This window comes from Carex rostrata, chromosome 8 (assembly GCF_964058835.1).
Source record: "Carex rostrata chromosome 8, lpCarRost1.2, whole genome shotgun sequence".
Lineage (NCBI taxonomy): Eukaryota > Viridiplantae > Streptophyta > Magnoliopsida > Poales > Cyperaceae > Carex > Carex rostrata.
This window is the reverse complement of record NC_135925.1, coordinates 7,259,338-7,273,932: the sequence shown is the minus strand read 5'-3', so window position 1 is coordinate 7,273,932 and position 14,595 is coordinate 7,259,338. Positions and strand designations below refer to the sequence as shown.

The 14,595-nt window shown below is 35.2% G+C and overlaps 1 protein-coding gene and 1 long non-coding RNA gene across 4 annotated transcripts; one reads left to right on the top strand and one right to left on the bottom strand.

Moving 5' to 3' along the window:
* The first annotated feature begins 2,034 nt into the window (after window positions 1-2,034).
* Window positions 2,035-12,616, top strand: LOC144558184 (serine/threonine-protein phosphatase BSL2 homolog). Of its 3 annotated transcripts, none has more exons than XR_013512857.1 (21): window positions 2,035-2,584; window positions 3,429-3,489; window positions 3,586-3,664; window positions 3,975-4,054; window positions 4,151-4,245; window positions 5,786-5,885; window positions 6,154-6,223; window positions 6,543-6,644; window positions 6,735-6,816; window positions 6,953-7,132; window positions 7,549-7,819; window positions 8,073-8,313; window positions 8,442-8,612; window positions 9,134-9,372; window positions 9,680-9,764; window positions 9,925-10,023; window positions 10,246-10,465; window positions 10,888-10,963; window positions 11,353-11,488; window positions 11,690-11,829; window positions 12,070-12,616. XR_013512857.1 is itself a non-coding variant. In XM_078306954.1 (21 exons), the coding sequence occupies exons 1-21, from the start codon at window positions 2,296-2,298 to the stop codon at window positions 12,181-12,183; spliced, it is 2,910 nt and encodes a 969-aa protein (XP_078163080.1). In that variant the 5' UTR covers window positions 2,035-2,295; the 3' UTR covers window positions 12,184-12,616. The 3 variants fall into 3 exon arrangements, 2 of the variants coding, with proteins under 2 accessions (XP_078163080.1, XP_078163081.1); XM_078306954.1 differs by having other exon boundaries at window positions 10,266-10,465; XM_078306955.1 differs by lacking the exon at window positions 11,353-11,488 and having other exon boundaries at window positions 10,266-10,465.
* On the bottom strand, window positions 4,298-4,614 carry LOC144558187 (uncharacterized). Its single transcript, XR_013512858.1, has 2 exons — window positions 4,504-4,614; window positions 4,298-4,456 (listed from the first exon to the last, which is right to left on the bottom strand). It is a non-coding gene; the product is annotated as an uncharacterized LOC144558187 (long non-coding RNA).
* Window positions 12,617-14,595: the final 1,979 nt, after the last annotated feature.

Sequence of the window (14,595 nt, the reverse complement as noted above, 5' to 3'; positions counted from 1 at the left end):
ATCCGTGCGGATACAGATACAGATATAATTTTGAATTTTAACTATCCGTATCCGAATAGTAGATATATATTATATAGTTTAATGTATATTATGAAAAAAAATTATGTTATTGACTATTATAAAAAACGGATATCCGTATCCGTATCTGGTTAATATTCGATCCGTATCCGTATTCGTCTAATATCTGATCCGTATCTGTATCTGAAAAATAAAAACGGATACAGATATGGCTTTACCACTATCCGATCCGTTTGCACCCCTAAAAACAACTGCAGAAAGAATGTACAGTTAAAAGACACAGAAGAGCCTCGAATAATAAACCCACCTCTTATTTACGAATTTTTTTCATAAACCATAATTAATAAATTGAAAATTAGCAAACCAATATGATTATTATTTTTTTGAAAAACCATAAGGACCGTATGGTCCCTACGGTCTCCAAAATTGCATTTCTCCAGACCGTAGGGACCATACGGTCTTACCATTTTTTTTTAATAAAACATAAATTTTTAAAAAAATTTATTTTTTGTATTAAAATATTAGAAATATTGAATATATTTGTTTGAAAATAGATGAAATATAATATAATTTGATTTATTAGAAAGACTGCAACAAATAACCCGGATCAATATTTTTCAGGTCAGATTTTTCGCTGCTGTAAGAAAAATTAATATATTTCTTTATGTGTTATTGGAAAAAAATAAAAATGCTTAGACTCTGAGTTATTAATCCCGGTTCAAAAGTCACTTCTAGGTAATCCAGAAAGTATTGTGATCCTTCTAGGACATTTAATTTATAAAAAGTTGTATCTATTTTGAGAATTCTTTTTTAATAACAATCATTAAATAACTTAAAGTTTTTGTTTTTTTTTCAAAAATAGATACAACTTTTCATAAATTAAATGTACTAGAAGGATCACAATATTTTCTAGAATTACCTAGAAGTGACTTTTGAACAGGGATCAATAACTCAGAATCTAAGCATTTTTATTTTTTTCCAATAACACATAAAGAAATATATTAATTTTTCTGACAGCCGCGAAAAATTCGACCTGAAAAATATTAATCTAGGTTATTTGTTGCAGTCTTTCTAATAAATCAAATTATATTATATTTCATCTATTTTCAAAGAAATATATTCAATATTTCTAATATTTTAATACAAAATTTAAAAAAAAAAAAATATGTTTTATAAAAAAAAAAAATTGGTAAGACCGTATGGTTCCTACGGTCTGGAGAAATTCAATTCTGGAGACCGTAGGGACCATACGGTCCTTGTGGTTTTTCAAAAAAAAAAAATAATCATATTGGTTTCCTAATTTTCGATTTATTAATTATGATTTATGAAAAAAATTCCTTATTTACCAATAAACACATTACACATCACATCTCATCAAAACTAAACGAAGAGAGTGAATAACTACCATAAATTTAATAACGAACGGTCAGATTGAGCGCCTCCTTTCCGCCAACCACGCAAGTTGTCTCGCGCGAACTCCCTAATCTCCCCGATATATTTATTACCTGGCCCGCTTCGTGGAAAGTGCCAACGTGGGTACCGATGGAATCCCAAAGCTAAAGAGAATCCAAATCATCACCATTTCTCTTGGAAAATGGAGATGTTGTTATCTGACTTTGGCGCATGAATGTAAAGCCTGTCCATTAGATTTTCAATTATTTTCAATTTGTATTAAGATGTGCGTGCTTTGTCTTAAATTATTATTTGTTTTAGTGTTCGTACAATACGGATGTTAGAGCTCAGTAGACTCAAAAATAAATTCAATGTTTATCGGACCAACTCTTTCTAGTAAAATCAAGCCATACCCAGTTGAGTCTAACAAAAATCATTATTATAAATTCTGAATTATTAATTAAAAAAACATGTTATATTAAAATTCGTTTAAACAGTGTAAAACGTAAAGGGTACAGATTCACTTTTACAATGCTTCGAAAAAAGAACGATTAAACCAGGTCAATGCCTTCCGCTGACGTGGATATGTAGAGCATCCCACTTCTCCGTTATTTGAAGAAACGGAGAGAATCGGTAGTAACAAAACTGAATTGGTTGAACTTCCTTCTCCGCAGCACCCAGGGCCAGTAGTCGATACATCCGCAGAAATATCCCTCTCCAGTCTTTACTAATTCAACCTTTCAGACAAAGGGAAGCGAGAGCTGAAACCAGCGGGATCTGCTTCAATCCCCAAAATTACTCCGTCATTTCTCAAGCTCTCCCAATTCTTCCTTCTACAAATGCTTCCTCCTCGCTATCTTCTCCTGACAGTTTGACTCCCCGGTGATGACCACCGATTCCAACTCGCCGGAGCTAGATGCCCTACTACCACAACCACTACTGCATGCGGTGGGGCCGAGACCGGCCCCGAGCTTCTCGGTTGTTAATGTAGTGCCAGAGAGCCAGGAGGATGGTCCAGGCTGCCGTTGTGGCCACACTATCACTGCCATACCGGCCATAGGAGAAGAGGGTACAAGTGGATACATGGGACCCAGATTGATTCTGTTTGGTGGGGCCACTGCACTAGAGGGAAGCTCGGCTGCGGCTTCTTCTCCTATTGGAGGCGCTGGAATCCGTAACTTTTGTTTTTGAATCTGTTGACTTGAAACTGATTTTGATTTCTCATATTGTTTCATACTCTTCAAAACAGAACCAGATGTTACTGAATTTGGGACGGATAATTGAACAAGGTTATTAGATACTGTGCGCACTAACATTCTAGCCAAGAAATGGACTCGGGGTACTGTGATTGATCATACTTATAATTATCGGGCCACTGCATTTCCGGGTGCAGTGGCACTTGACCTTACAAGGGCGGGAGTCAGAAATTGAGATTGGGTGGGGTGGGGGGTGGGGGGTGGGGTAGATAATCTACTGTAGTGTAATTTTACTTTTATAAGGGTGGCTGGAAAATATTAAATATTGGCACATGCAAAAATTACAAAGCTTAATGGGCTATATTACAAATTTGTAGTTTTTTTATTTTGTGTGTGTGTGTGTGGGGGGGGGGGGGGGGGGGGGGGTGCGCTTTCCCTATGCTCCTGGACCTGACTCCACAACGGTAGTAATTGGTTCCCGCAAAGGTGCAATAAATCCCACATCATATTGCAGGATACTCCTAGAATCTGTACAAGGCTCACTGTAATCCAATTTGACAGAATTGACACTTAATTATTTGATTTTAGTTTTCCTCCTAATTTTAATTTGACTATAGTTACCTTGATCTTTGTAAGTCAATAACAAACAAGTCTGGAAAACCGAAATGAAGAATACTAGGATATTTTGCCCAATTGGTATTGAACTATCCTGTACTCATGAATTGTCTGGTGCATGCTGGTTCCTGCTGGTATCTGATATGGCAGAACAAAATTACAATCCACATTTGTAAAACCTTTTTGTGATTTTCTTCTTGATTGCAGGCTTAGCGGGGGCCACATCTGACATTCACTGTTATGATGTCGTATCTAATAAATGGACCAGGTAAATGTGACAGAATTTTTTTGTTAACCTTTTGTCCCTGCGTAATGTGTCGGTAAATTTGAATAAATTTTGTTCATGGACTTCAATTTCTATTAGATTAACGCCAGCTGGAGAAGCACCGTCACCAAGGGCTGCTCATGTTGCAGCTGCAGTTGGTACCATGGTGGCTATTCAGGTATGCCAACTTATTTAACACTAGTTTATTCAATTCAATTATAAGTGTTTTCATTTTAATAAGAGCATTGCCGGTTGACTACCCGGCATGCTGTGTATTGGCAACAATTTAGATCCATAGCAGTCTGCAAGAAAAGTATCTTTCATTTATTTATTTTTTCTTCATCGTTTTGCATCTAATAGATCCATACTCAAGTATCAATGAGTGTGCCAGTAGTTAAGACTTCACTTTATTTTTTTTCCTTTAACCAGCTTCTGTCTTTTTTCTGTAGCAGTTTCGTTTCATTTCTTAAATGTTTTTTGTATTGAAGGGTGGAATTGGTCCTACTGGCTTATCTGCAGAAGATCTTCATGTTCTGGACGTGACACACCAGAAGCCACGGTGGAATAGGTGATCGAATCCATAACAACACAATTAATCTAAATTTAATTCTATCACCACTTTTTTATTTTTCTAACAGCAAGAAGTGTGTTATTCCAAGTGCAGGGTACCTGTACGTGGACCCGGTCCTGGTCCACGATATGGCCATGTGATGGCCTTAGTCGGGCAAAGATTTCTTTTGTGTATTGGTGGAAATGATGGTATGCATTTGTCTATTCATATTTGTCATATTTGGTTTTGTTTGTTACCTCGCCTTACCAAACAAATCAATAGTACAAGAGAAAATGGTATGTGTGTGTCTGTGCGTGCGCACAATTCATATGATAAGAGGAGGTCGCAGAAACTGAACCCAGTTAAAAATGGAATAAATCTGATTACTTTAAAATTGCCATTATAATCATTAAATTGTTCCTGATGAGCTGTAAAAATACAAACAAAAGTGATCAACCTTTAATAACCTCGAGTAAATTTAGATTCTGATTGAGATGAACTACCAATTTCTAAATCAGGGTACTATAAGAGTCATGACCAATACATTTGTTCTACCAGGCACCATAACAGAATATTATTGAGGGAATTATTAGGTGAATACTGAAGTACTGAATCTTGGGGTCAGATTTGGATATATTTTTTTGAAGAGTGGAGTTCAATCTAAATGCCTATAGGTACAATTACATGCAGGATATTTTTTTTTGGGGGGTCTTTCCCAATTCCAAGGGAAAATGAAAAGCAGGAGAGAGAAAAAGAATGACAGAGAGATATTGGAGAGAAAACATGCTGTTGTCCCTTTGGAAAATTTGAAAAGCTATCAGGAGATTTATTGAAGCTTTTCAAAGAGGACAGAGTCCGGTCAAAATTAATGTGAACCAGAATATTAAGATTCTTTTAGGTTTTTGTTCATATAAGAACTAGGTACTTCTGTGTGATTAATATGGAAGTATGAATTGAATGCTGGTTGCTTCTTCTGGCATCAGCTTTCCAAAGTGTTTGCTAATTTTTTTTGTCAAACATTGTTACAAGCACTGACACCTTAATTTAAATGTCTTTACCTACTTCCTCAGTGTTCCTCATTAGTGTTAAATTTGATATATTATTACGTACAGGGCGACACAATGATTACCAGCATCAAAATGCTTATATGTTCTTTTCTTTTGTTTTATGCATAGAATATATTTTTTTAAATATAATTGTGTACTGTATTTTTTGAATGTTGGTATGTGATTATTTACTGATCTACTACATTAGGAAATAAGTATAATTTGTTTAAAAATTTTGGGAACACAAAAATAATGGGTGGACGAGAGATTTTATAAGAACAAATTAGCAAGAATGCAAATGAAAAAGGCAAATTTTAATGTTTTTGGGCCAAAAACACGAAGGGCCGAAACTTATATGAACCCAGATCCACTCCAGAGAAAGAATTAATTGTCTCACATGGAGAAGGCAAAGAAACTTAAGAAAGTTGAACCTTTTTATATATAATGTAAGGGTGGGTGGACACTGAGAACTCGTGAGAAGCCTGTATCCTATTGGCGGGATTTGGTGCAACTATGCGTATTTAGCCAATTCAGTGTCCGTAGACTTCAGTATTGTTATTTGAAAGAGACTAAAATATGTGATTATGTGCCATACGCATGTCAATATTAGACCCAGTGCGGAAGTCTACTAGGCATATCAGGGTAACATAGATTTTCATCATTTTTTATCTCTCTTGATTGTTGTTTTGCTCTGGCTCATTAGGTAAACGAGCTTTAGCTGATGTGTGGGCCCTAGATACTGCTGCTAAACCTTACAATTGGAGAAAACTGGAACCTGAAGGCGAGGGCCCACCACCATGCATGTAAGTACATAAATCGTATTTCTTATCTTTAGCGCATATGAAAATTCCAGCTCGAAAGAAATGCTAGTCTTGTCTTTTTTTTTTGAAGTCTAGTTGAAATACTCCATAGATCCTTAATTTGTTGTGATGAACCCTAATTCAATGAAGAGAACAATAAATGATAGCTTTTTACCCCATAAAATACCATTTCTTAAACCTTCTTAATTTCTATGAGTTGAAAAGCAATTTGTTGAACTTCTTTTCTGAAAAATTACCTTTCTTACATCAGGTATGCAACTGCTAGTGCACGCTCTGATGGGCTGCTACTGCTTTGCGGAGGGAGAGATGCAAGTAATGTGGTAGGTTGAAAAGTACTATTTCAGATTGTTTTTTAAAAACATTTACTTGTTATGATTTTCAGAATCCTTTTTGCTAACTGCACATAATTGGGTGGGAACATTGATATCATAAGACCTGACGTTGAACAATAAATTTTTCACTTCCTGTGGTTTATCAAATGAATTAGGATTTTCTGTCTTTTTCACTTAATTTTACCAATTTGCAATCTGCTGTATATATATATATATTTTTTTTTATCTCTGTATATTCTCTCACAAAATCCTCATTTTCTTTCCTTTTTGATTGTGTACTTTTTTTACATGTCTTGTTCATCTATAGCCACTGTCCAGTGCCTATGGTCTTGCAAGACACAGAGATGGACGATGGGAGTGGGCTATTGCCCCTGGCCATTCTCCCTCACCCCGATACCAACATGCAGCTGTGAGCTATTTTCACTTAAATTCTATTATTTTCATATTTTTTCCTTGTGTTTGCTATTAGTAAGCGTATATTTTAGTTAACTTTGTTTAGGTTTTTGTAAATGCACGGCTTCATGTTTCTGGAGGAGCACTTGGAGGTGGTCGTATGGTAGAGGACTCTTCGAGTGTTGCCGGTATATCTCTTTGTTCCTGGGTTCTATATAATAAGCCTTATTATAAGATGAGTGGGATATTGTCTTTAATCTTTATTCATTTGAATTCCATCAAATTGCTTCTCATGGATTATGCTATTTTGCCCTGTTATTTTAGTTCTTGATACCGCAGCTGGAGTTTGGTGCGATACAAAATCAGTGGTTACTGCTCCAAGGACAAACCGATACAGTGCTGACGTGGCAGGCAAAGATGGTTCTGTAAATCTAATGCGGCGTTGTCGGCATGCTTCTGCTGCTGTAGGTGATCTCATCTTCGTCTATGGAGGTTTACGTGGGGGTATGAATCTTTTAGCTACTCTTTTGGTCATTTTGATAAAAAAGAAAATGATTGATTGGTTTAGTTTTGTATGAATCGCTGGTGTCATTGACCTGAATGGCATGTATATACAGTATCGAGTACAAGCTATCACATCCACTAATTTGGACTTGAAATTTACGTCGACTTTAAGTTGTTTCTCTCCAGTAGTTAAGGTTCACATTTAGCATGGACATGGATTGTATTTCTTACCGGTATCATTATTCTTTTAATGTACATCAGAATCTCATTACTATTTCATTAGTTTATTGGTTTTGGTATGAGATTTTGAGATGTTGATCTGACTGGTATGGATTATACAGTATAAGTACATACTATTACCTCCACTAATTGGGCCTTGAAATTTATGTTGACTTGAAGTCGCTTTCTTCTATCAGGTGTACTTCTAGATGACCTTCTTGTAGCAGAAGACCTTGCTGCTGCCGAAACAACCAGCACAGCTGCTGCTGGGGCTGCAACTGCTGACATGCAAGAGGAAAGGCCACTGGGGAAGTATGATTATTCTGACACAAGGGCGGCTGAATCTGTAACGGTGGCAGTACCAGGTGGTTCTGTTGTGCTTGCAACTCCTGTTGCACCTCCCATGAATGGGGATACATATCACCTAGATATCAGCCCAGAAAATGCCATCCTCAACCAGGGTCCCAGGTGCCACCCTACTTTTGTATGATTCAATTTTGGTGAAGATATGATAAGACTTTTCCTTTTTCAGTTTGTGTATTGGTCTTGCTGTGGAAAGTTCTGAAAGGAATAATGCAAACTAAAGATCAAACAGACAGAAAAGAAAAGACCAACAGAAAGATCATTGTATTTTTTAAGAGAGAATGAGAGAGTTTCTGGGGTGGGGGTACTGTGAGATCCTCTAACCATTGCTTATACGTTATTACTTATTACTGATCAGGAGGCCAAACAATGACATGGAGGATCTGGTGAAAGCATCAGCAGCTGAAGCAGAAGCAATAAGTGCCGCCCTCGCTGCTGCAAAAGCACGGCAAAACAAGGGTGAATTCCCATCAGAGGAACTGCCAGACACTGATATAGATAGTAGTCCTAAATTAAACTTAACAAAAATCCAAGAACAAGCTTCCTTTTCATATCAGGCTAACAGCCGGGCTTCTGAGGTTCGACTGCATCACAGAGCAGTAAGCTGATTTGCTCTTTTGCAAAAAAAAAAAAGAAAAAAAAAAAAAACCCAATCAGTTCTGAAATTAAATCAGATCAGTAAATTTTGGGTGGCAAGTGTGTGAAGCTTATAATGTAATTGGCGCAGGTGGTTGTTGCAGCTGAGCCAGGAGGTGCTTTAGGTGGCCTGGTGAGGCAGCTTTCAATTGACCAATTTGAAAATGAAGGCAGGAGAGTTATTTATGGCACCCCTGAGAATGGATCAGCTGCTAGGAAGTTACTGGACCGCCAGGTGTCTATAAATAGTGTGCCCAAAAAGGTAACTGTTACTATTCCTGCTGCATTCCTGATTGTTGTTTTAGCCTTTTATGGAAAAGAAACATCTAAAGACCTAGTATTTTATATAGATTTGGTTCTGACAGAAATGCAATACACTGGATTGAATTTACTCTGGTCTATGATACATTGATACCAAATTCCTTTTAGTAAACAATAATTATCATTAGCCTGGCTGAAAACAATGGTGGTTGGTTCATAACTTCTGGCTTATACATGTCTTTGCACTATAACCAACTTTTCTGACGGTGACCCAATTGCTGAATTTTTGACAGAGAATGTAATCAATAAAGGAAGTGAGATACCAACATAGATAAAAAATAACTGCCAATAGTAAATTAGCTCCTAAGAATTCATGACTAAAGAAAAATAAAAACCACTGTACAAAAGATAATTGGCAGAGTACTTTTAAATAAAGCAGTACCTGTAGAAATGCTTCATCGGTCTAAAAACAGTATGAGGTTGCACTCTACTCTGATAGTTGTTGCTTTTGTGATAATACAGGTTATAGGGCATCTTTTGAGGCCCCGTGGATGGAGGCCTCCTGTACAGCGGCAGTTCTTATTAGATTGTAATGAAATAGCAGAGCTATGTGACACTGCCGAAGGATTGTTCGCTAATGAGCCAACTGTGCTTCAACTCAGAGCACCTATTAAAATCTTTGGTGATCTACATGGTCAGTTTGGGGATCTCATGCGCCTTTTTGATGAGTATGGTTCTCCCTCTACTGCTGGTGACATTGCGTAAGTAATTTCACAGCCTTTTAAAGTGGGGACTAGTGGTGACAGATCCATCTGTGAAAAGACTCCTTTATTACTGAGTGGCCTGCTGTCTGCTTAATTGGAGAAGGCTGATTTTACTTTTTAAGTGGGTGATATTGAATTTCATGGGGATGTCATGCCAAAGTTTTAGTTTTGCTGATTCTTGCATTCAGCTCAACTGCATATTTCAATGTTGCTTGTTTGCTTCTTTTGCTTCATGGGATTTTTTGCTGAAATCAGTTGTGGCTTATTTTGCAATTTTTATCGATTTCCTTTACTTTTTTTTCAGTTATATTGATTACCTGTTTTTGGGAGATTATGTTGACCGTGGTCAACATAGTTTGGAGACTATCACACTTCTTTTGGCGCTAAAGGTATATTTCTGACTTGAGCATTTAAGTTCCTTAGCTGTAGCGATGTCAATATAAAAGTACATTAGCTGTAGCCTCCTTTTCTGAGGTGGTGGTCACAAATTTTTCTTCACAGAACCAAGAAGTCCATCTTTTTCATGTCACTTTTATTTGTTGTCTGTAGGTGGAACATCCCAAAAATATTCATATAATCCGTGGAAATCATGAGGCGCCAGATATTAATGCTTTGTTTGGCTTTAGGATTGAGTGCATTGAACGCATGGTAATTATCTAATTACAATAGTATCACATTTTCCACCCTTCCTCAATAAATGTCATACTAAGTACACTTTGTTGGTAACCAACCCTGATGTGCCAGTGTCTTGGTAACTTGTTACAGGTGACACAAAATTTTCTACTAAAATCTATGCCAAAAGTTTCACAAAGTTACTGGTACCTTTTTTGTGTTGCTCCAACTAATATGACTACTAAGTGATGCTGCTAGTTTCCATTGTATATTAATAGGGTGAGCGGGATGGGATTTGGGCATGGCACCGCTTTAACCGTCTGTTCAATTGGCTTCCTTTGGCTGCATTAATTGAAAATAAGATTATTTGCATGCATGGTGGCATTGGCCGATCCATAAATCATATCGAGCAGATAGAGAGTATCAAGAGGCCAATCACTATGGAGACGGGATCGGTTGTTTTGATGGATCTACTGTGGTCTGTGACTTATTCTTACATCTGATGATAGCTTTAGTTTAACAAACATGACAACCAATGTCAAAATTCATCAAAATTCAAAAACAAAATTATAGCCGTGTTGTTTTTCATTTTGATCAATTGTGTACAAATTTGGCGCAATTTGAAAACCATTTGGTTACCACTCAAAAACCCATAAAATGAACTATTGAATTTTCAAATCACTTGATCAATCGCTAACCTCTTTCCAAATTGCACTAAATTTGCAATATCTGTAGCTTCAATTTCTTAGTTTTAATATGATATGCATTTTGCTGATTGTAAATTTTTTCTGGTTGGTAGGCATTTTATTTAATTTTTTTAATATAATCTTTTATCTCAGTTTCTGTTAATGCTCTTCAAACATTTTTTTCTTTCACTAATTTGTGTTTTTTCTATCATAGGTCTGATCCAACAGAAAATGATAGTGTGGAGGGTTTAAGGCCAAATGCTAGAGGTCCTGGCCTTGTCACATTTGGGGTCAGTTGACTACTTCTGCTTATAAAATTCCTAAATTAATTGCAGCAAGTGCCACTCTACCAGCTTCTGTTAGTACTGGTCAGTTGACTTGGTTCAGGTGCCTGACCTAACTGCTACAGGAAATTGTTTCAATACTAAGAAGCAAAGTTCAATGGCGAATTGATGGAAGTTTTTAGGCCAGAAACATATTTAGCTCTGATTTAGAACTCCAAATAAAATGAACTCAAGGAAGGAACTCTATTTGGTTCCTTACTAGTACAAGGGCCTGACTAGTGGGGTAGCAAATCCCAGAACTACAAATTGGCATCACTAGTTTTTAAATGGAAGAACTTTTGTTTAAAAAATAATTAAAAAGTAATATTTGAGATTTTGTTTGTTTGTATCTGTAGCCTGATCGTGTTATGGAGTTCTGTGATAACAACAATGTACAGTTGATAATTCGAGCGCATGAGTGTGTCATGGATGGTTTCGAGCGTTTTGCTCAGGGCCATCTGATTACCCTCTTTTCTGCCACTAACTACTGTGGTAAGTTTTTGTGCCTTTTCAAGTTTATTATTCTGCTGAAATTGCAACACTAGGTGGTCAAATCGCATGATGAACAGTATTTCCTCTTTGGTTGGGGGTGGGGAATTTAAATACCTGGGTTTCAGTCCGGACTAATACGTTGTTCATTTCCTTTGCTCATGGCTAACCATCTTTTTGTACATAATAATTTTGGCTGCATAGGCACGGCAAATAATGCAGGAGCGATTCTGGTGTTGGGAAGAGACCTTGTGGTGGTTCCAAAACTTATTCACCCTTTACCACCAGCAATTAATTCTGCCGAGAACTCTCCTGAGCGTCATATGGATGATACATGGATGCAGGTATAAATTAGTACATATCCTTGCTGGTATGTAACAATGCTTAACCACCATGTGATGGCAGTGTGAGATACACACACAGCTATATCCTAGAATTTCTAATCACCAAATTTTGTAGAAGGAGCATTAGAACGATTAACAAGATAACACAAATAAAGGAAAAAAGAATGCCCAGATTGACTGAACAGTTACCAAAACCTAGAGCAGCTTTAATATAAGTTGGTGTTATTTTTTTAATTCCAGGAGCTCAATGCAAATAGACCGGCAACCCCAACAAGAGGCCGGCCTCAATCTTCACAAGTCAATTCAGAACGAACCCCCGCAGCATGGAATTCTCTTCTTTCGTCAGAGATCTAACAATGCCTACCTCAAAGCAGGAGGCATCTTACAAAACATTTTTGTTGAGGATGCCGACTCTACACCAAATTTGAAGGGTTCGGGCACTTGACAATTTTTTAATTTGCTTCTGTGTTTGAGATGTACAAGAAATGGGATCAATCCTAACCTGGCAATTCTTTCTCCTCGGCTTGTTTATCTAGTTGTTTTGTTTCCCATTTCATTATCTGTGTATATGTTAGGTTGTAGCAGATGGGGTGAGAGTGAATGTATGAGTTTTTTTATTTTCACCCTGACAGATGTTATTTATGTTCTGAATAGGCTTATTGGTTGTAGTTATATAGGCTTTCTTCTTTTGCAGTTATTTTGTTGATTTTGGTTTCTGTTAAAAGAGACATTGTAGTCCTCGAGAGTTGACGGAATTTGACAAGCATTATAGGCGTTCGTTGTATTACAACAATATAGGGTTTATATTTATCACTTAATTGTTTTCGTCCAATGTTATGAAAAAGCTTTGTCAAATTTTTGAAAATTGAAATATCCGTGTTAGTCATTTAAAGTACGAGGAAAACAAAACAAAAAAGTGTTTGTTCTCTTTTGTTTTATTCATTAATTCATCAATACCACTAACTCAAAGATGGAAAAGTTTGGCCACGCTTTTATCACGTGAGATCACTCATAAAAAAATAAATCTTTTCAATCATGCATAATGGATTATCACCTCACAAATACATCGTGAATTAACCTTTGTATTATTAACTATATATAGTTGCCTTCGAATAATATAAAACAACAACATATTTTGCTCATGAGGGTTCAAATGCACCCAAATTTTTGTGCATTCAAATGCATCCTATCTTTCAAATCCTTTTTCTCTGTTTTCAAAGTCCGAATAGTCAATCTGAACCGTTAGATGCGATCTATATATTAAGATGTGCTTGGAGACCAAATTTTACATTTTTTGAAATTTTTTTACTATTTATTAAGCCACTTTGAAAATCACTGATTTTACATTTTCTGGACCATTGGATCAGCGATTTTTCAAAGTGGCTTAATAAATAGTAAAAAAATTCCAAAAAATATAAAATTTGGTCTCCAAGCACATCTTAATATATATATCGCATCTAACAGTTCGGATTGACTATTCAGACTTTAAAAACGGAGAAAAATGATAGAGTGCATTTAAGTGCATTTGAACCCTCCTCTTTGCTCATATGTAATATTATTTAGAGAAAGAAACTTTTATTTTCAACAAACTTATAACATATATTATATAAATATACTATTTTTTTTGTTTCAATCAATTAATAGATATAAATAATCTCATAGATAGATTTTTACCAATATTTTTTTTAAATATTAATTTATTAAGATAATAGAGAAAATCAAATTGTTTTAGCATAACCATATAATTTAGGTATATTTTCTTATACTAGTTGTCTATTTATTATAAGAAAAATTAATTTCCTAATTTTCAGAAGGAAAGGATATTTTTCGTGTAACAAATTATTATAGAAAATTATATTCATTTTAATTGCATTTCAGTCTCTTCAGTTCAACAGTTTTGGACTTGCTATAATGATGAACAAAAAAATGCCCGAATTTTTTTATTAATATCCAATTTTAATATTAAATTTCAAAAAATAACCGCATCAGCCACGTTTCTCAAAATATACCCTTTCCAGAATTTTTTTTTCCGGAAACAGAGGCTACTTCCGGAAATTTTTTTTCTGGAAACAGGCTCTTAGCTCGGGTACTGTAATAGACCCCCTCATCATTATATTGGATTTCCCCTCCAGTATAAATTTTCGCACAAATAGTTGTCATTTTTTATTTCGATTGGTCTAACAATTTCAAAAATAACAACATATAATTAATTAAAAATTGTGTTGCCATTGGTAAAAATATTCTGGACAATTTTCAATAATTATTCTACACTATTTTGGAATTTCATAAATTAATAGGGCAACATTCTAAACTATATTGGAATTTTTAAAATTATTATAAACCATTTTGGAAGGTTGTAAACAATTCTAAATTTTCTGGACAATATTATAAAAAATAAAAAATATTTTGGAATGAAGTAATTAATTATAAATTAAATTAAATTAAAAATAACATAAAGAAAATAAAATTACCTCAATCGAAAACCGGTCGATCTGACTGTCAGAGCTCCGTAAGGAATCCGAAAAGCAAAAAGTTCCTAAAACAATTCTAAATCATTTCAGAATTAATCTAAATTATTTCAGAATTAATAAAATTATTTTAGAATTAATAAAACTTTTAAAATTATTCTGCACCATTTTTAATTTTTTCCAATTAATATGACAATATTCAGAATTTAAATAATTTCAAATTAAATAGTTACATATTTAAATAATTACAAATTAAATACTTCTAAATTTAAATTATAAATAAAATAAATTTAAATTA